The sequence below is a fragment of the Chelonoidis abingdonii genome, chromosome 6 (genome assembly GCF_003597395.2).
Source record: "Chelonoidis abingdonii isolate Lonesome George chromosome 6, CheloAbing_2.0, whole genome shotgun sequence".
NCBI lineage: Eukaryota > Metazoa > Chordata > Testudines > Testudinidae > Chelonoidis > Chelonoidis abingdonii.
Genome location: NC_133774.1, coordinates 100,832,579 through 100,857,503, shown reverse-complemented (window position 1 = coordinate 100,857,503; position 24,925 = coordinate 100,832,579). Strand labels below are relative to the sequence as shown.

The following is a 24,925-nucleotide window of genomic DNA, read 5'->3' as shown; positions in this document are numbered from 1 at the left end:
TTTCTTAGATATCAGAAGAGAGTGGATGACATCTGACTGATAGGGCTGATGCATATTTTATTACTACTAATAATCATTTTAATTATTATTAATGTGTTGTTTCTTTAGTTCCATTGATTCTGGGGTTCATTTTTAAAGTAATTTGTGTGGGAGATTTGTACCATTATCTCATAATGGGTCTTTTCTTTCATGCATTCTACCATTGCCTTTAAAATGGAGTTTTTAATGCCCAATCCCAGCCCCCTATTATGGTCTGATGCTATTTCTCACAACAGTTCTGTAGTTTTCTATACACTAGTTCAGTGATTAAAATTACAGAAGTATATAGAAAGGGTGGCCAATACTAAACCCAGGGCCAGATCTTTAGCTGCTGTAAATCAGCATAGCTTCATTGACTTCAACAGAGCTAAACTGATCAAAGTCAGCCAAGGATGTGACTCATGTGTGCGATACATGAGGTGTGCACAGGGCTAGCGCTTCCATTAGGTGACCCTAGGCGGTTGCCTAGGGCACCTGGATTCGGGAGGTGGCATTTTGTGTGTTCCCCACAGGGCACACGGGAGCTTCTGGTTTTGCTTCTGTTATGCCACCGAGGAAGGACCTTCTGCCGACATGCCGCGGAAAACAGTGGCAGGCAATTAAGCAGCTCAATGACTGCTGCTGTCGCCTGCAGCATTTAGGCAGAGGGTCCTTCTTTGGCGGCGCGATGGGAGTGGAACCGGAAGCTCTCGTGCACTCCGTGGGGAGCGCACAAAATGTCGCCTCCCGAATTCTGCCTAGGGCGTCAGAAACTCTGGCGTCGCTCCTGGGTGTGCAGTGTGAAAATTGATGCAGTTTGGATTCCAGCCCCAAATATAAATAGCTGAAACTTTATTGTCAGGAAAATACAGGGCCAGTGTCCAGACACAGTTTCAGTCCCTGCAATCTCATGTGTTTTCCTGTATACCAGAGATCTGGGAGGCATTCTCTGCTGAATAGTGCCTCCTGGTGCTCCTAACAGGATGTAACAGTTTTCACTACCAACTAGGCACTAGGGAGGAGGGTGGAGGGGGGAACAGGGCTAGATAGATTCACACTGCATTAGCACAGGCATGCTGCTTTACTTACAAGAGTGCCTATGACAGAAACTTGTTAGCACTTTACCAGATTGGACCAAAAGCCAGAAATGACTACCACGTACCATGTTATTCAAAGTGCTTTGATGGCACTTTAATCTATGCAGCTTCTACTCTATTTCTGTGGCACTAAGGAGCCATTGAGGACACTAGAAAGAGTCCTACTTGTGTCATTTGCTTGAATGAGTTAGAGAACAGTCACTGCTTGTCAGCCAGACATTAAGTTATCAGGCCTTCCATTCTAGGTTTGGCATATCTTCATTGTAGCCTATATATATATAGGAAAAGTCAATTTTTATCCATGCCCTTTTTGAAAGCTGCTCTCCTTGGAGGTGACTGATGTGTGTTTTGCATGGAGAGTAGAGATTTGAGAGAGTCAGATTCTTTTTTTCAGGCCTGCTTTTCTGAGCTGTAATTGATTTTCAGATTTTAAAATGTGTTGTTTCCACTCTGCATGTCATTAAAATAAAATATTAGCTTTCATAAAGTTTCTTTGGAAGTGTTCCTTGTGTGCTCTGTTCCGTGATGTCTAGAATGTCAATTAAATCCTCGAGAATAATGGTGGAGAAATATTAAAATTAATGAACACTGATCTTTCAGACTACATTAAGAATCTGTTATAATTATGCAGTTCTTCTAATATGTCTGGTTTATCTTACTTCTATTTGTTATTTTGTCAGCTTCATCCAGCATATGCTGTATGCTTCCACAAATGAATTTAGTTACATTGCTGAATTGCCCAGAAAGTGTAGGAATACAGAAATGAGTACAGTTGGAAGCAGATAATTGAAGAGCCTTTTTTACTAGCAATGTACTGTATTCTTAACAGTCCTATACTTCTGGCAGGTGTTAGTGTAAATAGAGCTCTGCTTGTTTTAGGAAAACTCTTTCTGTTTGCAAATGCTGGAACTGTATTTGTTTAAATGATCTGTTCCTAAATCAGGTCAAAGTTACATTGAATTTCACCTCTTTGGTAGCTCCGGTTTATACCCTTATGTCTCTGACAATCCTGTTCATCTGTAGGCCTGGAGAATACTTGGTGCAGCACAACCATGCTGGTCCTGTTGTCAGGTACATGGGGGAAGGTCCACACCAGGAGCCCATGCCCCCTGAGCACCATAGAGCACAATTCTGTCAAAAGGGTTTTAGTGGGGACTGAGTAGATCCACCAGGGATTCCCCCAGTGGAGACAGAGCACAGTGGCCAATGGTATTGCTGGACCTCTGAGGTTACAGAAATAGCCAGGGAGTACCCTGGTACTCCTCCATAGGTTGAGTTGAAGGAGGATAACTTCATTAATCTCCCCCGTTGTGCACTGGAGACAAGGTTTGACCCCATTTATTTAATTGTACTTTTGATTGTACTTTGGTTTGTTACATAGAAAAATTGGTCTCACTGAATAACTTATCCCTGAAACAGCTCCACTACATTCTAAAGAGTAGATTTCCAGGGGATAATGCATAAAGAGCATCCTTTCTTTAACTTTCAGTTCACTGATATTCTGTTATTTCTTCCAGGTCTGGAAGGATGGTATTTGGACCAGCAAACCTAGGGGAACATGCAATTAAAAACTTCATTGCAAAGCACCGTTGTAACTCCTGCTGCAGGAAGCTGAAACTTCCTGGTATGAACTGCAAGATTTTATATGCTGCTCAGCAAATCCATCTTAAGAACAGTGTTCTGTAGACGCTGGTATGGGAGGCATCTTAGGCAATGGGCATACTGTTGTGACTTATTTCCAGTCCATGTCTAACGTTCTAACTGCAAAATAACAAGGGTCCTGAAATGACTAAGGACGGGTATTTACTCAGAGCTCTGGTCGGTTGTGATTAAGTAACACTGACACATTATCCTTTTCCCAAGTAAAGCTGATGATCTGGAGCTCCCTTTCCATGCACAGGTGAAGCTGCGCTGCACTGACTGGCACTCCATTTCCCTTTTTCTTTTGCCTGGCTGTCACTTTTAAATTAGAAGCCATCAGTCAGAGGTTTGGAGTTCATGATGTAAACCCCTCCCATTAAACACACATTCAATTATTTTCTTTTCCATGTAAAATAATAGATCACTGTCCAGTGGGATCAATACATTTCCCACAACAATAATTTCTAGTGTTTAAATAAGGATCTGAGGAACTCCGTAAAAATCAGCAATGCACCAGCCCCCAGAGAGATCTCTATGAGTCTTTCTCTGTTTGCGGATGTTGCCTTCAAACCTGGCTACATACATCACAGCTTTTGCTTTCCATATATTTGGCGCCACCTATCACATACGTTATATTTGTTAGCAATGTACTTTTCACTGTGATGCAGATAAGATCTGTTTTACGGGGCTCAGAGTGTCAAAAATAATTGCAGTTCTGGGTGAAAAGTGTTGTAATATGATGTCGGATGAAAGAGAGAGAATTGCCATCTATGCATTTTTTTTCCTAATGAAAAGTACTTTGATTTCAATAGCTGCCTCATTCTGAATCAGGAGTTGTAATATTATCTTTCAGATTGCTTGCCTTTGTGGCCAATGGATATTGGGATGGGGGAAGAAGGAGCAGGACTTGCATATGATTAACTAGTAGTGTAGGACAGTGGAGAATACATCTGAGTAAGTTCCCCACCCTCTTCTGCCTCTCCATGGGTCCTCCCCTAGTGCATCTCCTCCCACTCTGGTCTGACGTCTCTTAGGAAGAGTCAGGTCAGTGCAGCATCTCCCTCTCCCCCAATACACAATATAGGGTTCACGTGCCCCTTACTCTCACCCTCAGGGTCTGGCTCATGCTTAGTCTGTGTATATTCTCCAAACAGTTACTGTCCATGTCACTGAATTTGTTCCCCCCCACAGATATGAGAAGAAATGATTACACCCCTGCAAGGCTCAATCCAGCTGTCAAAGTGGAGACAGAGGCAGGAGCAGAGAATGCTGTTGCTACAGATGACAAGCCTCTGGAAAATTACACCCGTTTGTGATCAAGCAGGATGACTTCTGGCCTTTTGAACACATGATCACACTCCTCACTTAGTTTTGCCACCTATCAGTCTGAAAGGACAAAATCGAGGGTATGTCTATACTGTAACCACAGAGTAGGGCTGTAGGTCGAGTGGCATTCCTGAACTAGCTTTAATGTAGGTCAGGCCCAGGAGCAGTGAAGTTGTGGCAGCAGGAGTTTCAGTGTGGCTTGTGTGAGCCTGCCTAGAACCCTGGGTAATTATTCATGGGGGAAGCTCACGCTACTGAGGGTTTATTGTTCTGGAACCCAAGCTAGCTAGATTAGAGGGAGTATGTCTATTCAAGCTATAACGACATCCTTTGATTACAGTATAGACAGACCCATAAATGCACAAGAGTGATATTGCTCCATCCTCTATAGCTGAATATCCTATGGGCAAGTGAGGCACATGTTTTCCAAAGGACATTCTTTAGTTACACACCTCAGTGCACTGAATCTTTTTGTACTTCATTGTAATACTGCTTAGTAAAGAGACTGGAACAGGGGGGCTGCCTTACCTGCTAATAAAGTTCATTTGTACTTCAGTGCCTTAGCTGGAAAGATGGTATGAAGCTCAGTGGTGTTTATGCTGGACAAATTAATGGGGCTGCTTTTTTAGAGCTGTATTTCCCCAAGTAGGAATTATATGGTGCTTATTTCTCTGTTACCTTACCTGATCCCTGCTTTCAGTAAAACAATGTATGTATGCTTAGGTATAAATAGTTCTATAGCCGTATAGATGGCCCCCATGTGTTCAGTGTGGAGAAACCTGGGAAAATGCTTTTTAGTGATTCTGTAGTGCAGTTTGGATGCAGTGATGCCATCTGAGAACAATGATAAAAATCCTCCAATATATCTAGGTGCCTAAATCCCATGGAATTTAAGTGCTGAAATACCTCTGCGTATCTGAGCTCAAGAGTTTAAAAGTTATGTAAACAAAAGTCCTCATTCCGTGAGTTTGGGAGAGGACTGCCCTGTGCAATAAGGGCTCATTCCTGCATTCTTTTCACACCCCAAAATCCCATTAAAGCAAAAACTGGAGGTGTAATGAAACGGCATGTCTTTCCAAATGTGAATAGGTGGGAAGGTGAATTCATCCGCTGCAAAAACACTATACTTTTTACAACAAAAATGTTTCAATTTTTAAATAGGATTTTGCCTTCCTTGAAAAGGTCTACAATTTAAAAAAAAAACCCCTCTCAATTGTTTAAGTTTTAAGATACAGTAGAAAATTGAAAAGACCTAATGAATTGTCATAAACAGATAGCTAAGGGTTAATGTTTCTTTTACCTGTAAAGGGCTAACAAAGGGAACCAAACAACTGACACGAGGACCAATCAGGAAACCGGATTTTTCAAAGCTTAAGGGAGGGAATTTGTGGGGGTTTCTTGGTCTTGGGTCTTTGTCTGTTCGGTGCTCTCTCAGCTATGAGAGGGTCTATTTCCAGTCCTTTTAATCTTCTGTTTCCCAGTTGTAAGTACAAGGTAGCAAAGTTATATGTCTTTAAATTGTTTTTCTGTATTTGCATCTGTGTATCTGGCTGGTGGAGTCTTATGTGTATTTGGCTATAAGCTATTTAAATTTGTATTGTTTTTGGGTAAGGCTGTTTATCCCTTTTCTATGTTTATTCATTTTCTATAAGTTGAAAACCTGTATCTACCATCTAGATTACAGAGAACTGTTATCTATTCTTTCTTTCTTTTTTATAAAAGTCTTGCTTTTAAGACCTGTTGATTTTTTTTTCTAGTTGACCCACCAGGAAATTGGTGGGAAGAAAGGAAAGACAGGAGGGAGGGGAAAACTGCTCTCTGTGTTTAACTCTCCTAGTGTCCCGGGGCGGGATAGAAGCTACGGGGGAGAGAGAGAGAATCTTTTCTGTTCCTTGTCTTTGGGTTTGTCTCTTTGTGAAGAGGAGACATGCTTCTTGGTATTGTGATGTAAAAAGGTTGCATCAGTAACTCTCAGGTACCCAGAGAGGAAATTCTGGGTGGGAGAGAGGGGGGGAATGTTTATTTCCCTTTGTTGTAGACTCAGGGCATCTGAGTCTTTGGGGGTCCCACAGGGAAGTTTTGGGGGGCTCAAGTGTACCAGGCACTGATTCCTGGTTGGTGGCAGCCTATCAGATCTAAGCTGGTAATTAGCTTAGAGGGTTCATGCTAGCTTCTCAGATTATGAACGCTAAGGTTCAAATCTGAGTGGGAAAGCTATGACATGAATAATATAAAATTACACTTGGGTGTTTAGTTGAATATTATAGATACTTGGGTTTTCTCCCTACATGTGATTGATAGGTGTATAGATACGTTTTCTTTTTGCTCTTTCCTACTGAGATCCAGTGTTAGATCAAAGACTTACGCTTGTGCTTAAATTGTGTAGTGTGATTTCAATGGAACTACTCACAGCAGGTACAAGTAAGCATAGCTTGACAGGATTGAGGCCGTAGTGAACCCAGTGTTGCACCATCTGAAATCTTTAACACCTCCAATCAAATTCCAAATCTTGCATTAGTCGATTTCTTCTTTTTGTTGTAAAAAGCTGATACTAGAAATGCCAAATTTTGGAATTTAAAGTGATAGGAAACTTCAAAAAAATGAATCTTACCTTTCTATTTTTCTCTACACTTTATTTTGTATCCGCTGAACCACTCATTGCAGAGGTCACTATGAGACTTTTGAGTGTCTGAGAGCTGCGAACAAAGACACTCTAGTTTACTCTGTGGAATATTATTGTAATGTCACATGATTGCACCAGTAATTTTGTTTCCTTTCAGGCAGCATATCTTTCTGAATCATGCACTGAAGCAGACCATTACAGGCAGGGCCTATTTTGCGCCCTAGGTGAAACTTCCACCTTGCGCTCCCCTCCCCCCTGGATCATCACTTATTAAAACTGTCAAAAATGAATACTGCATAATATGGCATTGTTCATTAGAATTAATGCAAAGGGGTTGGAGGAGATGAGCACAACAGTCTCTTCTGGCCCAGGGGAACCTATGAGCAAGAAGGTGGCTGAGAATGCCCCCAGATTGCAGGGTCTCTAAACGTTCCCAGGCTCTGAGTACTTCGCCTTGCGGGGGGGGGAGGGGACCCAGAGGCAAGGAGGGTAGAGCTGGGCTCTCCCAGGGAGCAGGTGAGGATCTCCCTGGGGATCAGGGCCGGCTCCCTACATTGGCACAGTGCCACTGGGGGGGTTGTCGGTGTTTGGAAGTGGCACCTGTGCCAGCCCTTTCCCCTCTGTTGCACTGTAGGGTTTAATTTCACTTTCCCTCTCCCCTGAGGTGGCTGCACCTGGCCCCAGGTGCGTCGCGTTAGAGGGTGAAGCTCACCTGAGCTCAAGGCCGCACCCTGTCTCCCCCAACAGCTCCGTCCCTCAGCCGCAGCCTCCCACTGACCGTCCTGCATAGTGCCCCTTGCTGCGGGGGTGGGTTTATTACGGAGGCCTTGCTCCCCGCCCTGCCCTGCTCAGCTGACTCCCGTGATGCCAGACACTGCTTTTTGGCACTCCCAAATTTTGGCGCCCTAGGTGGCTGCCTAGTTTGCCTAGTGGTTACACTGTACCTGATTACAGGTCAGTGCATAACAAAGCTACTTAGTGTAATATCCTAGCTCCATTGAAATCAAAAGGAATTTTGCCATTGACTTCAGTAGGTTCAGAATTTCAGCCTGGAATCCAGTGTTTTTCATTTATTGGGGCTCGATCTTGCTGCCATTGCAGTCAGTGGACAAAACTCCCGTTAATTTCACTGAGAGTAGCATTGGGCGCCAATATGACTTGACATGAATTCAGTACATTTAGAGAATGTATATGTAGATTTCAGCAGGGTCTGAATGAGTTTCTTCCCTGACAGCTAGCTGGGAGGGGGAGAGACTTCAGGATTTACATGAGCACATCTACTCTGCCTAGATATTCAGCAGATAGTGGTGTTGCTCAAAGTGATCAACTTTGGTTGTTGTTGGGTTACAAATCACTTTAATACTAAATACAGGGAGGGAAATGTTGGCTGTTGGATCAAGTAGGGCACCCATTCTTGTTAGTTGAAAACTGCACTGATTTGCAGCAAGAAGTGACGTAGATAGAGCACAATTAACTCAGTTCTGAATGCAGCTTATTTTCATTTAAGGCTTTTGGAATTACGAAGTGTCCTGATTTTTTTTTTTAATTGTAAGCATATTAAAAGATATGGGTGTTCCTCTGTGATTCTTTAAGTTCTAACAACTGCTACAAAAGGGTCAGCCCAGAAGGGCTTCATCCAATCACACCCACAAATAGACACATATATACAGAGAAGAAAAAGAAAGACCAGTGTGACTTTGTACTGCACACACACAGATGCTGCATATGGAGGTGACCATACTTCTCTGATGAGGCCACATCCGGAATACAGCAAAGTATTCTTATGCAAACACACTTACATACATTCCCCTAGGACTTCTATGGGGAGGATATATCCCTTTTCAGTCTTTGGAATGATGTCCAGACCCATAAAGTCTGGGAACTAAGTCCCACAGTCTCCTTCAAACTCCCTTTGTCTCTGCAACGGCAAGCTGCAATTTGCACCATCTGCAGTACTTCTAGTTCTCTTCTTATTTTCCAATGTGGTGAGGGGGCCTGCAGGCTAAATAAAATAATCTGGCAATGTCACTAGACCATAATCCTTACAACAGACCCTTCTTGTCTTTGCACTGCTCCACAACTGTAGTCCCCTCTCCTCCAGTCTGGCTCACTGTTTCTGCTTATAAACACCTCCACCTCTCCTGGAGGTCTCATTGGTTCCTCTCTCAGAGAGGCCTAGCTAATACTGTTAGCAGTGTGTACTCAGCTCAAGTGATAAAGAATGAAGATCATATGGCAAGTCCAGGCTGACAATGATCCCACAAAGCCCTTGTAAGAATGGGCTAAAACAGGCTGTGCAAAGTGACAGTCAATCAGGGAGGGCCTATTAGAGAGCCAGTCAGGGCAAGGCTCAGACCTATATAAAGGCTGCCCAGGAGAGGAGCAGTGAGTCTCTCCCAGACCTTCAAAGGGGAAAGTCCCTCTCCTGAGAGAGGAGACCAGCATCTGGAACAGTGCAGTGCTGGGAGCAGAAGGGAACTCCAGCCAAGTACCTGCCAGGCTGCAGGCTCTGATAGAAGGGCCCACAGGGTGCAAACGGGCTGAACGGGAAGCGGTCGGGAAGGGAGATGGACTAGGGAAGCAAAGGAGGGCAGCAAGGCTGCTGCCAGAGTGTCCCTGGGCTGGGAACCAGAGTAGAGGGAGGGCTGGGACCCAGAGTAGGCCTGGGTCCCTCCCTTGCCCCTTGTATTACACCTGGCTGTTGGAAGTGGCCATAGTGGACTGCACCAGACCCCTGGGGTGTGGTTGGCCACTGTAGCTGGGGCAAAGTGAAAGACTGCTGTTAGTCCCCTCCTTCCCCCTCCTGGAAGGGGGTGAGAACGGACTAGGGGGCACTGCCGGGCGGCAGTATCCTGAAGTGGATGCCGCGAGCAGAAGGGAGTAACGCGGGTCCAAACGCCAACAGAGGGCGAGAGATGGTTGGGACTCCACCAGGAGAGGGCACTCCCTGTGGACTGAGCTAATTCCCAGAGTGACCAGCGGGAGGTGCCACGGTGGTGAGTCTTGATCCCCGTCACACTCCCACCCCATTATAGTAATTCTTCTTTATACACCTGTGGTGACTGCTCCATCTAAACAAGTGGAAACTTTTTCCATTAGAATTCCACTATATCTTTTTAGTTACAATCAGAGCTAGTGAATATAACTCAGTTAATAAAATAAGCCTCTGATTTTATACTTTATCTGCGTACATTTTTAACACGTAAAAAACTTGGTAATCATTCTGTAAATGAAGAAACTGTTATAAACTAAACATGAATTAATTTGAAGTGACTGCATGATTCCTAAACCATAATTCTGGAGCTGTAGTATGAGTGGAACATAAAGAATTTGGTATAAACAAACACTGTTGGGCCAGATTCTCAGTTGACATAAATCACTGAAGTGCCATTGAAGTCAATTGGTTACGCTAATTTACATCATGAGAGAATCTGGCTTTAACTCTGTTTGTTGTTCTTAGAAGGGAGATGCAAAGAGGTATTTCAATTTGTGCCTTGACATGGTCATCCAGAATCTAAGAACTCTCTAGGACTCAGTGAGATGGGAGGGTCCATGGAATGTCTACACTGCAAATGGACATATCCTTAGCCTGAGCCCCGTGGCAGCGGCATGAGATAGTTGCGAATGTCTACTTGCAGTGTAGACATATTGTTATGGGGAAGGAAAACTTGGTGTGCCTAGTTGGTATTAGTTTATTTGTTCTCTCTCTCCAAACATGTTAAGGATAAATGATTTTCCTCCAGATTGTATCATGTAGCCATGTAACAACCCCCCTAAAGTTTTTTAAGAAAAAAGAAAAAAAGAAAAACGTACTCAACAAAAAAACCCAGCTACTCAGTTCCATTAAAGAAAGCTTTTGACATGCTTTTTGTGTCAGGGATTTAGTTAGGAAGCTGAAACCTTCCATTTCTCAGTCTGTCACAGAATAGGGTCAATGCATGATCTTGACAGTGCCCTGCCAGTCTGATGCAACCACAGCTGGTAGGCTGGGGGGAGGGGAGAGCGGGTGGAGCAAGGATCAGAAAGAGAACTTTGACTTCCATAGCCATTCTACTCTTAGCTTTCAGGACTAAAACTGTAATCCTGCTGAGCTTTTGCCAACTGTGTTGCCCTTGTGATCTGGGTTATGCCCAACAAAGGGATTAAGGGAGTGTTAAATTAGAGAGTACTGGCTTCTTTATAATGCTGACACAGAACGTTTGTGTCATGATAACATTCTTTCGGGATTGGAACAAGCAGATAAAGCAACCGTGACCTCCCCACTAATACTGGCAATTTAATATGGTAAATACATTGTATCCAAGAACCAGGAGACAAGATATTAAATTCAAGTGAAAGAAAGGGACATACTGAAATATAGTATTAGTGTGGAGAGAGCAGGGAACTGCGAGAGCAGGAAACTGGTTGTCTGGAAACCCTTGGTTTCTATCCGCAGCTGTAGTGTAACTATGCCACCACCTCCAACTGTAGGATTAGCAAGATACTTTAGCATTGTTCTACTTGTGATCTCTTGGACAATGCTATAGTTGATTAGGTTAGTATGCACAAAGGTACTTAGGTACCTACGTCCCAGTTTTAGGCTCTACTGTCGTCCACAAAACTCCCGCTGAACCTGTAGACACCTAAACTGACTCAGCACCTAAATTTTCAGTTTAAAAATTCCCTTAGCACCTAGGTTTCTGCCTCTGAGCATGCACACTGCTGCCTTCCTCTTGGCATCTGGATGCCTACCTCCCACCAAAGCCACAGAGCAACTTTTTGTGAACTCAGACTAGACTGATAAATAGTAAATTCTCAAGTTGGATTAGAATATGGGTAACTGGTGATACATTGGATTGCAGAGTGTAAGGCTAGCCCTGTTTGGGATGTCTGTAAAGAATGAATCTGGGACTGCTGCATCTGAAAGTATGAGCTTCTATTAGCTGAACTAAATGACCAGTCCAAGGAGTATGGTGATGGTAGACTCAAACCTCTGTATAAGGTCTAGCTACAGATGACCAAAGAGCCACACCATGTTAGCCTGAGTTACAGAGGAGGTAGTTTGCCATATTTCACCTGGAAGCAATAGGACAAAGATTTAGGTTCTATACCTAGTTCTCTTTGTCCAACCTCATAGTTATCCAAGCTATACAATGGAGAAATTATATGTCCCCAAAGGTAGTGATTACAGCAGTTGTCAATAAGGAGTGTGAAATGCACCAAAATGTGAAGAGCAGTCAGTAGAAGAATTTGGGATTAGCACCCATAGGCTCTTAGTTGGTAGTTCAGTGCTCTATGTATTAAGCGGTGAGAGGTGGGGGTGGGGAGGGGAGAAAGTGTCTCTCTCTTCTGTCAAAGTCATATGGGAATGTATGCATAACACAAGTTCGCAGGCCTGCTGACTGCATGCTTTTGGTCCCCAATGGTTCTTTAACTGTAGCAGCTTTTACTGATTCCAGAGCTGAACTCACATTTCGGGACAATTTGAGAAAATCCAATATAGAAGAATTTCTCTGAGGACTGACTCCAACCCTGATATAACTCTAAGTATCCTGGAACAGGTTAGGCACCTACAGTGAAAATACACAGGGCAGTAGTAAATAAGAACAAGGCTTTGCTCAGAGAACTATCCCCTTTACACAGAGGAAGTTTTGCATATGTGACGTGGGCTTAGACAGCTGGAGTGTTTCAAGAGCTACCAGATTGAACCTCAGGATGCTACTGAAACCAACTGGGGAGGTTAAGTGCAGTAATTAGCATTCCTGAACTGACACCGCCCCCCCCATTGTGTATGTAGGTTGTATATGTTCATATAGTGACTGTTTCTGTCATGAAGAGCTGCAGTCTAAGGAGATATTAAGCAAAGACCACACCTTCATATTTCACAATGTCATCAGACATATGCACAGTTGAAATTTATGAACCAAAACTACAATTAAGAGGAACTTTGAAAATAATGGCATAGTGCAGTGAGAACTGCAACCAGTGGCTCACATTTGCAAAACATCTAAGGGTAAGCCTACACTGCAAAGAAAAACCTATAGAGCTGAATCTCAGCATCCTGATCAGTTGACTTGGGCTTGTGGGGCTAAAAATAGCAGTGTAGACATTCCCAGCCTACGCTCCAAGACCCTCCACCTTGCTGGGTTTGGGAGCCCAACTCCAGCCCAAGGGAAAGCATCTACACTGCTATTTTTAGCCTAAAGTCTTGTCTACACTTAAAATGCTACAGCATCACAGCTGTGCCACTGAAACACTTCAGCATTGCCACTCCCTACACTGGTGGGAGGGAGTCTCCCTTTGGCGTAGTTAATTCAGCTCCTGACGAGGCAGTAGCGAGGGTAACCAAAGACTATTGCTGTCTACACAGAGATTTAGGCTGGCTTAACTATGCCACTCAGTGACATGGCTTTTTCACACCCCTGAGCAACATAGTTATGATTTTTCAATTTTCTAGTGCAGACCACGCCTGAGTCAATTGACATGGCCTCTGAGACTTGACGTGGAGGGTTTTTCTTTTGCAGTGTAGATATACTCTTAGTGACTTAGGAGCCTAAGCCCCACTGAAACTACAAAGTCATTTAGGCACTTTAAAATGTTGTCCACTATCTTTAGGCAGCATTGTAATATTTTTAGAGCAACTGAGGCCCATAGATAGGCTATTGTGAATATGTATTAGATTACTTCAGGTAATAACTATTATGTAAATAAACTACTGCTGTTGGATAAGCTACATTATGTCAAATTAAACATTTTTGCCTCTTTTCTAAATTAGATACAACCCAGCTAGCAGGCAAATAAGTAGTGATGTACAAGTGACTATTTATGTAAGAAGCCTATTAATATACAGCACAAATGAGAATCCTGTGGTGAGTTTAATTCATTTCCTACACTGAATGACCATAATCACTGTACTGTTTAGCCATGTCAACAGCTAAAGTTAGGTGGTGGGGAGCATTATATTTTGTTTGCTGTAGTGAATTATGTAAAACCCTGATTTTATGTAAGATAGTTAATTGTGGCATGTCCTTTGGAACATACTTAACATCTTTAATAAAAGCCTAGTTCAAAGCATTTAGCACTCCATTCCTTTTCGGATTTGGTTTTGACTTCATGTGTGAAACATTTACTTTTACTCACCATGCAATAGCTGAATGAAGAGGCAATGTTTGTTGTTCTATGGAACTATTGTCAGGCCCCTGTCAGAGAGCAGAGAATAAGGTATTTAACAGTTATGCTGCATCAGTTAAAACAGAGAGAGAGAGAAAGCATTTTTGTACACATTTTGGATCAAGATTTCACCTCTTATGACAGGACTTGCCTTTGCTCTCATTGAGCTCAAAGAGGTAACAGCCATGGAAGTCAGCAGATACTGACCCCTTTCCTGGCTTCAATTCAGCCTAACTTTAAGCATGTGAGCAATATGACTGATGAGAAAGTCGCCACTGAAGGTTGACCAGTGAACATTTTTTAAAATGCTACTTGTTCTTTGTATTCAGGGAGCTAAGTCCTGTTTAAAATCTTGTTATAACCTTGCTAATTAGCTAACCCATTAAAAACACCTGTTTTCTGAGTCTAGGCATGCTCCCTTTCTTAGCTTCCTATAACCCCCAGCAGCTGCAAATATAGGCCTCCAGTCCTCTCCGCTTCCTGGGCAGTGGCTAGCAAAGGCCTCTGGTTCTCTTGGAGGCCAAAAATTTTAAAGTATATGAAAATGGGTTCAGACATCTAGTGAGTGGAGAGTCATCCAGACCGGGCTGCAGAACTAGGCTTCTGCTAGCTGCTGCCAAAGCCACCAGAACAGTCTCTCAAGGCCATATAGGCTTGCACTACTTTCCACCCACTCGCACAATATTCTTCTTGTCCAGAGAAATATTGAAGCCAAGGTCCACTCAGAGCCATGGATTTATACAGCACAGGCTTCACAGATCTATACCTGTACTGTAACACACATACTTTTCAATCATGCTGGTAAGCACGTAAGCTGGTTATTTCTGCTCATCAGTTAAATAGTTATTAACATGAACATTGCCATCATTAGGCCTGAGTTAACACACAATTCAGGTGGATGGGGCTGTTTCAGGCTGTTGTCCTCAGGAAGATAAGTTCACATTTGAAAAGTTTACTTGACAGTATAAAGGCAACAACACAGCCCAGGGATTTTACAAAGGAGTCTTAAAATCTGCTCTACAGCTTCTCTCTGCTTCCCACATCTGCTTACTTAAAAAGTCTCCTCACATACAATTTATCTGCATTAATTTAATGCACTAACCTAATCATCGTGGAGTTCCTCATTCCTCAGGGTTGTAAGGCCGCACAATGCCATACTGGAGTGGGCACACTGCTGCCATCTCATGTGAGCTAAAATTGTGCTTTATTTTCTTGTTTTGTGAGGACCTGGGAGATGGTCCGCAGCTTCAGAAGACTTAAAAATTATCTCCAGTCATCAAGGGGACAGATGCAACTGAATAATGTAGCTGTCCTTACCAGGGAACTAGATGTAAATCAGATTGCTGACAGTGTCATCCAGAATGCTACAATGAGACATAATGTCTTTAAACTGGAATGTTAGTGAACACAGCTTGTAGGTAATTGCAATGATTTTAATATACTATAATTAATAATAATGTAATTATGTAGTTCATAATAATTTAATCATCTTTAAAATAGTAGACACCAATGATAGACATATTCAATAACTAGAATATGAAAGAAAATAGACCCCCCCCCAAAGAAAATGGCAGAGTCCTGCTCCCGCATCCAAACATAGACACCTTTTCCAAAGCACCCATGGCAAAAACGAAAGTCAGTGCCTATGGAGCCCAGGACTACAGCCTGAATCTAAATTGAGATTCTATGTGGACTGGGTTTTTGGCAGGCTTCTTGATTCCGCTGATATTGCCATGTTCCTTTGATTGTCATAGATTTATAGTCTGCCTCCCTATAATTCCAGGGAGTCTGAATAATTACCTCGCCGTTCATTGCTTGAAACAACAGAAGCTGGAATCACTTTGCAAAATGGCATGTGGATCTACAAAATTTCTGTTTTCAGTTTTGCCAGTCCCTTAATCTTCACATTTGCTATGCATGATTCACTATAATTCAAACATTTAATGAGAACTGTAAATTCTCCTCACTTACTGCAAAGATCCCTGGTTTACTACAGACCACATTCTCTTTAGTTTTCTCTCTCACATACTGAATGTATTTTGCCCTTGTCTCCTCACCTAGTGATAAACCAGTAGGGAAAGGCCTACCTAATACTGCTAGCAGTGTGTACTCAGCTCAAGTGATAAAGAATGAAGATCACATGGCAAGTCCAGGCTGACGATGATCCCACAAAGTTAAAAGAAAGTCACCCCCACCTCAGACCTGATTTTCAGTCCCCAGCTATGTTTTGAACTCATGGTACCTAAGAGTAGGATGGATTAGGGCACTAAGCTCCCATGCTGACTTCATCAAAGCTTTCCTCTCAACATCTCCATTATGTGAACAGCTCTGTTAACCAAACCTATTATCTTTCCCCCTTGGTTTTCAAGTTGAAAAAGGGAAAGCAACTTCTTTAATGGCCCACAGATTGATGATTAACATTTTACATGTCCCTGCTGGTAAGTAAAAGAACTGTTTTGTGGACAGTGAAAATGCATGAGAGAAGGAAGCGGGAGTCAACTTGCTTTATTAAGTTGTACTGCTTCATTAATCACAATCTTTTTTTATTGCAGTGCTTAAAGCCAAATCTATTGTACTTCTCTGGAATGGATTAGATGAAAACCAAGTGCTCTTAATGCACCTTTGACATCTGGCTTAGCAGCTGGCTATCTGCTGTATTGCTCTTAAGACGTGTCGGGAGCTACATTTACTGTGACCATTCTAGCCCTTCTGATTTAAGCTACTGCAGAGGGCAATGAATTACCTTAAAAGAGCTCCTCTGTAAAACCCTAAGTTTTATACTGGACCCCTGCCAGCTTCACTGATTCATGAGTATGAACAACCAGACAATTGAACTGATTTGACTTTACCACTCCTGGAGTTTCATTGCCTTTAACCTGGGGATGTAATGATGGTAATGCCATACTAAGTGCCTCTCCTAGGAGGGGAAATGTGGGCTGCTGGATCAAGTAGGGCACCCATTCTTGTTAGTTGAAAACTGCACTGATTTGCAGCAAGGGGTGACATAGATAGAGCACAATTAACTCAGTTCTGAATGCAGCTTATTTTCATTTAAGGCTTTTGGAATTACAAAGTGTCCTGATTTTTTTTTTTAATTGTAAGCATATTAAAAGATACGGGTGTTCCTCTGAGATTCTTTAAATTCTAACAAAAGGGTCAGCCCAGATGGGGTTCATCCAATCACACCCACAAATAGACACATGTATACAGAGAAGAAAAAGAAAGACCAGTGTGACTTTGTACTGCACACACACAGATGCTGCATATGGAGGTGACCATACTTCTCTGATGAGGCCACATCTGGAATACAGCAAAGTATTCTTATGCACACACACTTACATACATTCTCCTAGGACTTCTGTGGGGACGATATATCCCTTTTCAGTCTTTGGAATGATGCCCAGACCCATAAAGTCTGGGAACTAAGTCCCACAGTCTCCTTCAAACTCCCTTTGTCTCTGCAATGGCAAGCTGCAATTTGCACCATCTGCAGTACTTCTAGTCCTTTTCTTTTTTTCCAACGTGGTGAGGGGGCCTGTAATCTGGCAATGTCACTGGACCATAATCCTTACAACAGACCCTTCTTGTCTTTGCACTGCTCCACAACTGTTGTCCCCTCTCCTCCAGTCTGGCTCTCACTGCTTCTACTTATAAACACCTCCTCCTCTCCTGGAGGTCCCATTGGTTCCTCTCTTAGAGAGTGACTCTGGGTGTATCCACAATGGAAAGCACCTAACCAGCTATATCAGAATGCTTAGTGCCTGGCACACGCAATTTCTGGATGATTCTGGTCCAATGTTACCCTGCCTGGCTCTGCCAAATCTGCAGTCAGATACATTGTTCCACAAGAAACACGAGCACCAAGTATCCTCCCCCAGTGTTTCTTCTCTTATTTACCACACTAAATGCTGTGATGTAAGCATGTTACACCAACTTCCTCCTACCTACTATCCCATCCCAATGAATGTTTAATGTCACTGTTCTAAGTTCTCCCTTCTTAATCTGACAGGTCTCTGGGCAGGCACCATGTTTGTTACTTCATATATTTGATGGTCAAAAGTGACCATTATGATCATCTATTCTGACCTCCTGCATAATATTGTCTATAGAAACTCACCCATAGGTTCCTACATTTCATGTAGGAATTTGTATGGAACCATTTTCAGGTGGGGTCTAGATTTTGTATGAGGCCTCTAGGTGCTACTGTAATATAAATATTATATTAATAAAGGCTAGTAAAAGCTCCTTGCCCCACATCATTCTTAAATATTGTTAGAAGGATTCACGTTGCAAATGCACAGCTTTATGAGTAAAATGGATTATAAGAACATAGAACACCATTCATCTTTGAAGCCCTCCCTGGGTTAATTTCTCAGATCCAATCTGTGGGTCCTTGAGGAGGGAGGGGAGTACAATGGATGCGCTCTTAAAGATTCTTCATCATTTTGTTGTGCAGGTCACTAACAATGTTTTTTGGTCTTGAGGCCCTTCCGCTGGCTTCTGGACAGCAGTTAATCAACAAAAAGTTCATCAAGCTGTGCTAATATCATGCAGACAGTGCTATTGAACAACCAAAAAAAAATAACAAAATAGCCCTTTTCATGTCAGATCATTATGAAATATAAGCGAGGAGAACATGTCAACAACTAAAAAAAGTAACAAAGGCCCTGATTCTCCAAACACTTGCTCACGAAAGTACTAATTACTTACATAAATATCACTACTGAAGCCAAGGGGAGTATGGATCCAACCCAAGCTTGGTAAATACCAATATCTTGGGTGGGATTGGCCAAGCGCTGTTCCTGCTGAAGTTAAGGGTAAAAATAACACTCTTGTCAGTGGAAGCAGAGTTAGATTAATGCCAAAGCCTTTTGAAAATGAACAGCCTCATTAACCTTTTCATGAAGATACACCCAGAACAGAAATGGGGAAGGGAACAAGAAATTAGTTTACAAGCTCATCACATCAGTCCAGCAGGTGCACAGTACAAAACAACTTTGGAGGCTTTTCTTTCCTAGAGTGGAATCTGGAAATAGTCTATTTTGCTATAGGATGCTCCAAATTGAAGTGCCAAGTGAAGCACATGACCTTGCTGGTACATTTGACTACCCCAAGAAGGAGAAACAGGACCTCTCTTTTGGACAGGACCTCGGTTGTCCTCTTTTGACTGAACACAACAGGATGGTTTCTGTACTGTTGCCCTCTTTTCCTTTCCCACTTGCACTCTTCCTCATCTCGTCCGTATTCCTCCAGCCCCCATTCTCTCTATAGCTGAGCTGCTCACTACAAAAACCTATGACATTCACAACTGTATTTTCATTTTGAGTTCAGCATGTCTAGGTAGAGCAACTCTGATCCCCCAAACTACACTTCCACTGTGCTGCTTTCTGCTTCCATGCAATTAGAAATGCTCCTGAGCTGCATGCAGTATTCTGAGGGAACACAGGCTCCAGTCCTCTTTACCCAAGCCAAACTACTTATTGCTTGGAAAAGCACGTGAAAAACTCAGAAGTGAGCAACTATAATATATTGTGTATTATAACTTTACAAATGCATGCTGTTCAGTCTCCGAGGGGCAGCCAAAGAAGAGTTAGGAACCAACTGAGTTGCACAAAGTGCTCAGCTTGTTTACTTCTGTTAATAAAGAACTAGTGTTTGATCATATCCAGGATATATCCTTAATGAGCCTTCCAAAGGTCCTGAGCACCAGTGGCTTTAATACATGCATAGAGAGTAGCTCATGCCTATTCAATCATACTGAATGGAAAGCATATCGCTTCTCTTAATGCTGTGTTCTACATTTGTAAATGTATATTTGCAATAATTTCCAGACCCTTTTCTGTCTTTATGAGCTACCCATGTTGTAGTTAGCACTCAACGACTATAAAATAACTTGACTATGACATTTAAATTGCATAAGAAGTAATGGTTAAGCCTGTTTTGGTATTGATGACTTCAAACTTCTCAATTTAAACTGATATTTAAAGAGCAATATTACTTGTCATGTTCCTGTGTACAGAATAAGGGCCTTGCAATGAGTCCATTCTGTTTGTTAGGAAGTTTCATGATACGTGACTCCTTGCATGAGATCGTGATACAAAATAATAGAGAAGAATAATAGAAAATGGACAAACTAATGTTTAACCTTGTATGAGGTGTTTGGGGAGGTGAACTACAATTATGTTTAATCCTAGATGACCTATGAGGTGGCTTTTGATAAAGCCTAAATGTCTCAGGTTGTTTATCATAATGCTAATCTAGTTATCACTGCATATTAGTTGTCAGCAGTAGTTTCTTTATCCTTAAACCCTATATGGTATATAGTATATCAAACTTATGCTGACTTTGCAGGCTCTACATCATTCTCTTGTATGTTACCATCTAATGAAATCCACTCAATCTTATATCGAGGTGACTTAGGTTTTCAGTGTCTCACAATGACTTGTTTTGTGGCTGTTAGACTGAACCATAACCACATTTGCTTCCCTAATTGACAATCCTGTAAGATGATTTGAAAGTACACAGGGCAGTTGTGGTGGTTGAGTAACTTAGCATTAAAGAGGATCTCTGTTATCACTCAGCATATTATTCTAGAGTTTATGTAACTCCTTGAATAGTCTCATATCATATGCACTAGCTCTCTTACCTGATGTTACAATAACATTTACAATATTTGTAAATTATACACATACATATGTTTTGTTTTTGACCTTACAATGGAATTATCAACATGAGTATCTATTCTAAGCTGAGCTGGTTCAAAAATGCCAAAACATATGTGTGAAACCTTTCATTCAGACTTGTCATTATTTTGGTGCAAATTCTGAAAACTTGCAACGAGCTCTAGCTATAAATTAGCCATACATTTTCATAAATTCCCACTGACTTAAATGGGCCCAATTTACATGTCTAGGCAACTATATAATTCATATATATGTATGCACATATGTATGTACTGTCTATACAAATATATGAAATGTCTGTTTTTTGTATAGTTCTGTATTTTTTAAAATCAGAACCAAGCAAAGGTGAGTGTGAAATGAAGTGTAAAAATATAATTAAAAAGACCAAAAAAGAATTTGAAAACCAGCTAGCCAAAGACTCCAAAAGTAATAGCAATTTTTTTTAAATACCGTACAACAGAAGCAGAAAGTCTGCTAAACAGCCAGTGGGGCAACCGGATGATCCAGATGCTAAAGGAGCACTCAAACACAATAAGTCCATTGCGGAGAAACTAAATGACTTCTTTGCATTGGTCTTCACTGTTGAGGATATGAAGGAGATTCCCAAACCTGAGCCATTCTTTTTTGAGTGACAGATCTGAGGAACTGTCCCAAATTGAGGTGTCCCAAAAAGAGGAGGTTTTGGAACAAATTGATAAACAGTTGTCTCCAGGACCTGATGATATTCCCCAAGTTCTGAAGGAACTCAAATGTGAAATTGCAGAACTACTAACTGTCATCTGTAACCTACCATTTAAATCAGCTTCTGTACCAAATGACTGGAGGATAACTAACGTGACACCAATTTTTAAAAAGGGATTCGAGAGGTGACCCTGGCAACTACAGGCCAGTAAGCCTCACTTCAATACCGGGCAAACTGATTGAAACTATCGTAAAGAACAAAATTGTCAGACACATAGAAGAACATAATTTATTGGGAAATAGTCAATATGGTTTTTGTAAAGGGAAATCATGCCACACCAATCTACTAGAATTTTTTGAGGGGGTCCACAAGCATGCAGACAAATAACATTCAATGGATATAGTGTATTTAGATTTTCAGAAAGCCTTTGACCAAGTCCCTTACCAAAGGCTTTTAAGCAAAATAAGCAGTCAGGGGATAAGAGGGAAGGGTCTCTCATGGATTGGTAACTGGCTAAAAGGTAGGAAACAAAGCATGGGAATAAATGGTCAGTTTTCAGAACGGAAAGAGGAAAATAGCGGTGTCCCCTATGGATCTGTACTAGGCCCAGTCCTATTTAACATATTCATAAACGATCTGGAAAAAGAGGTAAACAGTGAGGTAGCAAAATCTGCAGATGATACAAAACTACTCAAGATAGTTAAGTCCCAGGCAGACTGCAAAGAGCTACAAAAGAATCTCATAAAACTGGGTGATTAGGCAACAAAATGGCAGATGAAATTTAATGTTGATAAATGCAAAGTACTTCACATTGGAAAACATGATCCTAACTATATATATATACAACGATGGGGTCTAAATTAGCTGTTATCATTCAAGAAAGAGATCTTGGAGTCATTGTGAATAGTTCCCTAAAAACATCCACCAATGTGCAACGGCAGTCAAAAAAGCGAACAGAATGCTGGTAATCATCAAAAAAGGGATAGATAATAAGACAGAAAATATATTGCCTCTATATAAATCCACGGTACACCCCCACCTTAAATACTGCGTGCAGATGTGGTCGCCCCATCTCAAAAAAAAAAAAAATATATATATATATATATATATATATATTGGAATTGGTAAAGGTTTAGAAAAGGGCAACAAAATTACTAGGGGTATAGAATGGCTTCCATATGAGAAAAGATTAATAAAACTTGGACTTTTCAATGGAAAATAGGTGACTAAGGGGGGGGGATATGATAGAGGTCTATAAACTCATGAGTAGTATAGAGAAAGTAAATAAGGAAGGGTTATTTACTCCTTCTAATAATACAAGAACAAGGGGCCACCAAATGAAATTAATAGGTAGCAGGTTTAAAACAAGCACAAGAAAGTATTTTTTCATGCAATGCACTGTCAACTTTTGAACTTTTTGCCAGAGGGTGTTGTGAAGGCCAATACATTAATGGGGTTCAAAAGGGAGCTAGGTAGACTCATGGAAGATAGGTTCTTCAATGGCTATTAGCCAGGATGGGCAGGGATGGTGTCCCTAGCCTCTGTTTGCCAGAAGCTGGGATTGGGTTACAGGGCATGGGTCACTTGATGATAACTTGGTCTGTTCATTCCTTTTGGGGCACCTGCCATTGGTCACTGTCAGAGGACAGGATACTGGGCTTGATGGACCTTTGGTCTGACCCAGTATGGCCATTCTTATGAGTAATATAAAGAAGCATTTTACAAAATCAAAAGCTTGGCTTGTTATCTCATTTCCGTAAAAATCACCCCAACAAGAAGTATGTGGGTGATACCAGACAATCACTATGCTCTTGAATAAACTCACACAGAAATATGATTAAAAGACAAAAATATCCTATCCGTGGACACTAAAAACCATGGACTTAGCAGAGCTACTGGGTTTATGACCAATTACAACAATGTGCAGCAATCTGTTACCTGCTAACGCTCTATTGTCCTATGCCTACAGAGGTGTTTATTGGCCACATTCTTTTAAGTGGTCTCTTACAACACGTGTGAATCCCTTACGCTTCACAAGCTGCTGTTCAACATGGTATTTAGCTTGAACGCTCTAGTTACCTTTCCCAAGCCTGAAGAAGAGCTGTGACTCTCGAAAGCTGTCCTGCCCACCATCAAAAGTTGGCCCACCTTGTCTCTCTCTGATGCCCTGGTAGTCCCGGGTACAACCACACTGCAAACAAATACCAGCAGATTTTGAATAAATTGATTATGACATGTCCATTAAATGATTTTTTTTATAACAGTTTAGAAATAATTGTTCTACTTACTCAGGTTCTTACACTGTGCTGATCACCATGATGTCTATCAATGGCACTATACCAGTGAAAGAGGTTGATTATGTTGTTCAGGAAAGCAATAATTTTACTGATAGTTCTCCCCAGGAAGACTAGTGAGATGAGACCAGCTGAGAGACAGGAAGGGCAGCTAAGTGAAAGGGACACATGAACTAGATGCGTGTCTTTCACAGTCATTGTAAAGTACAGCAGTGCCTTTGATAGTCGTGTGCTCAGACAATATAGTTCAGTATAAAAGTATAGTTCAGTATCAGTATTTACCCCACTGCATTTTTTTACCTTCTCCAATGTATTTGCAGCATTCCCTAGTCTTAACTTTACTGCAGTGTTTCCAACTCCAAAGTCTATGGATTGTAAAATGTCCAATTTTTTAATGCTGCCCATTGTGTAAGCTTTAGTATGTGAACCCACTGTTAAAATAAACAATACTACTACACAAACAGCTTGTCTTGTACTAGCACTATGAGAAAAACACCTGTTGCTGCTTTATTATGCTCAGCTACGGTTTCTGCATCTTAAATAATAGGCCAGATTCTATCACCCCTTACTCACTCGGGCCCTTGTGAGTGGGCACATCCTCTCCCTAATACAGAAGCCACTAACAAGCTGTCTGGGGCTCAGCCAGAACTAACTAAACACACCTCAAGGCAGAGGGAGACTAAGAGTTATTGGGGCCCTGGGCACCAAGAATATTGCCCCCCTCCCCAACACTCCTTGCAATGAGGCCTTGCCCCCTGCACCTACTCTGCCCCCTGTGGTCCTGCCTCCAATCAGGCTGGAAGCCAGCACCAGAAGCCAGACCCAGGTCATGGTAAGAGCCGCCCAGGGAACTGAGGCTGCTGTGGGGAGCCCCACATACGCCACCTGCCCTGTGCAGTGTAGGCTGGGGGTGTGGGCCACAAGTCAGAGGCTGCTCTTGGACACCTTGGCCCCCTGCCCAGGACAGGTGGAGGGTCTGGGACTCCCTAGAGTGGCCTGAGATCCCTGGGCAGCTCTTACCATGCCCCATCTCCGTGTTCTGGCCTGGCCTCAGGGGAAGAGGAGGATCAGGGGGCGGGGCCACAGTTCCAGTGCTGGTGGCCCCTCACTTCTGCACATATTCCTGCACTCCTGGAGCCCAACGAAGACATTCATCTGTGACAGGAGAGGAGCACTGACTGGAGATGCTGCTGCGGCTACAGCTAGTTACACAAATTGCTTCTTTGAATCAGACACAAGGGTGCAGCCATTGAACCATACTGTGGTTCCATTGAACCATACTGTGCATGGAAACATTCTGGCAGGGGTGTGGTCTTAATAAGACACCTTTCTGCAAATTATCTTCCTCTGTCCCTGCCTTCCCCTGGCAGCTGGATGGTGTTGGCAAAGGCGATTTGCTCTCGTGTCTCATT

At 42.2% G+C, this 24,925-nt stretch overlaps 1 protein-coding gene across 1 annotated transcript in view; it reads left to right on the top strand.

The window, feature by feature from the left end:
* The window catches only part of TRPM6 (transient receptor potential cation channel subfamily M member 6), a 121,993-nt gene extending 117,310 nt beyond the window's left edge, over positions 1 to 4,683 (top strand). Inside the window, 2 exon segments of the mRNA XM_032805269.2 lie at positions 2,633 to 2,739; positions 3,948 to 4,683. Coding sequence (XP_032661160.2) covers positions 2,633 to 2,739; positions 3,948 to 4,072 — 232 coding nt within the window. The 3' untranslated portion in view covers positions 4,073 to 4,683.
* The last annotated feature ends 20,242 nt before the right edge of the window (positions 4,684 to 24,925 follow it).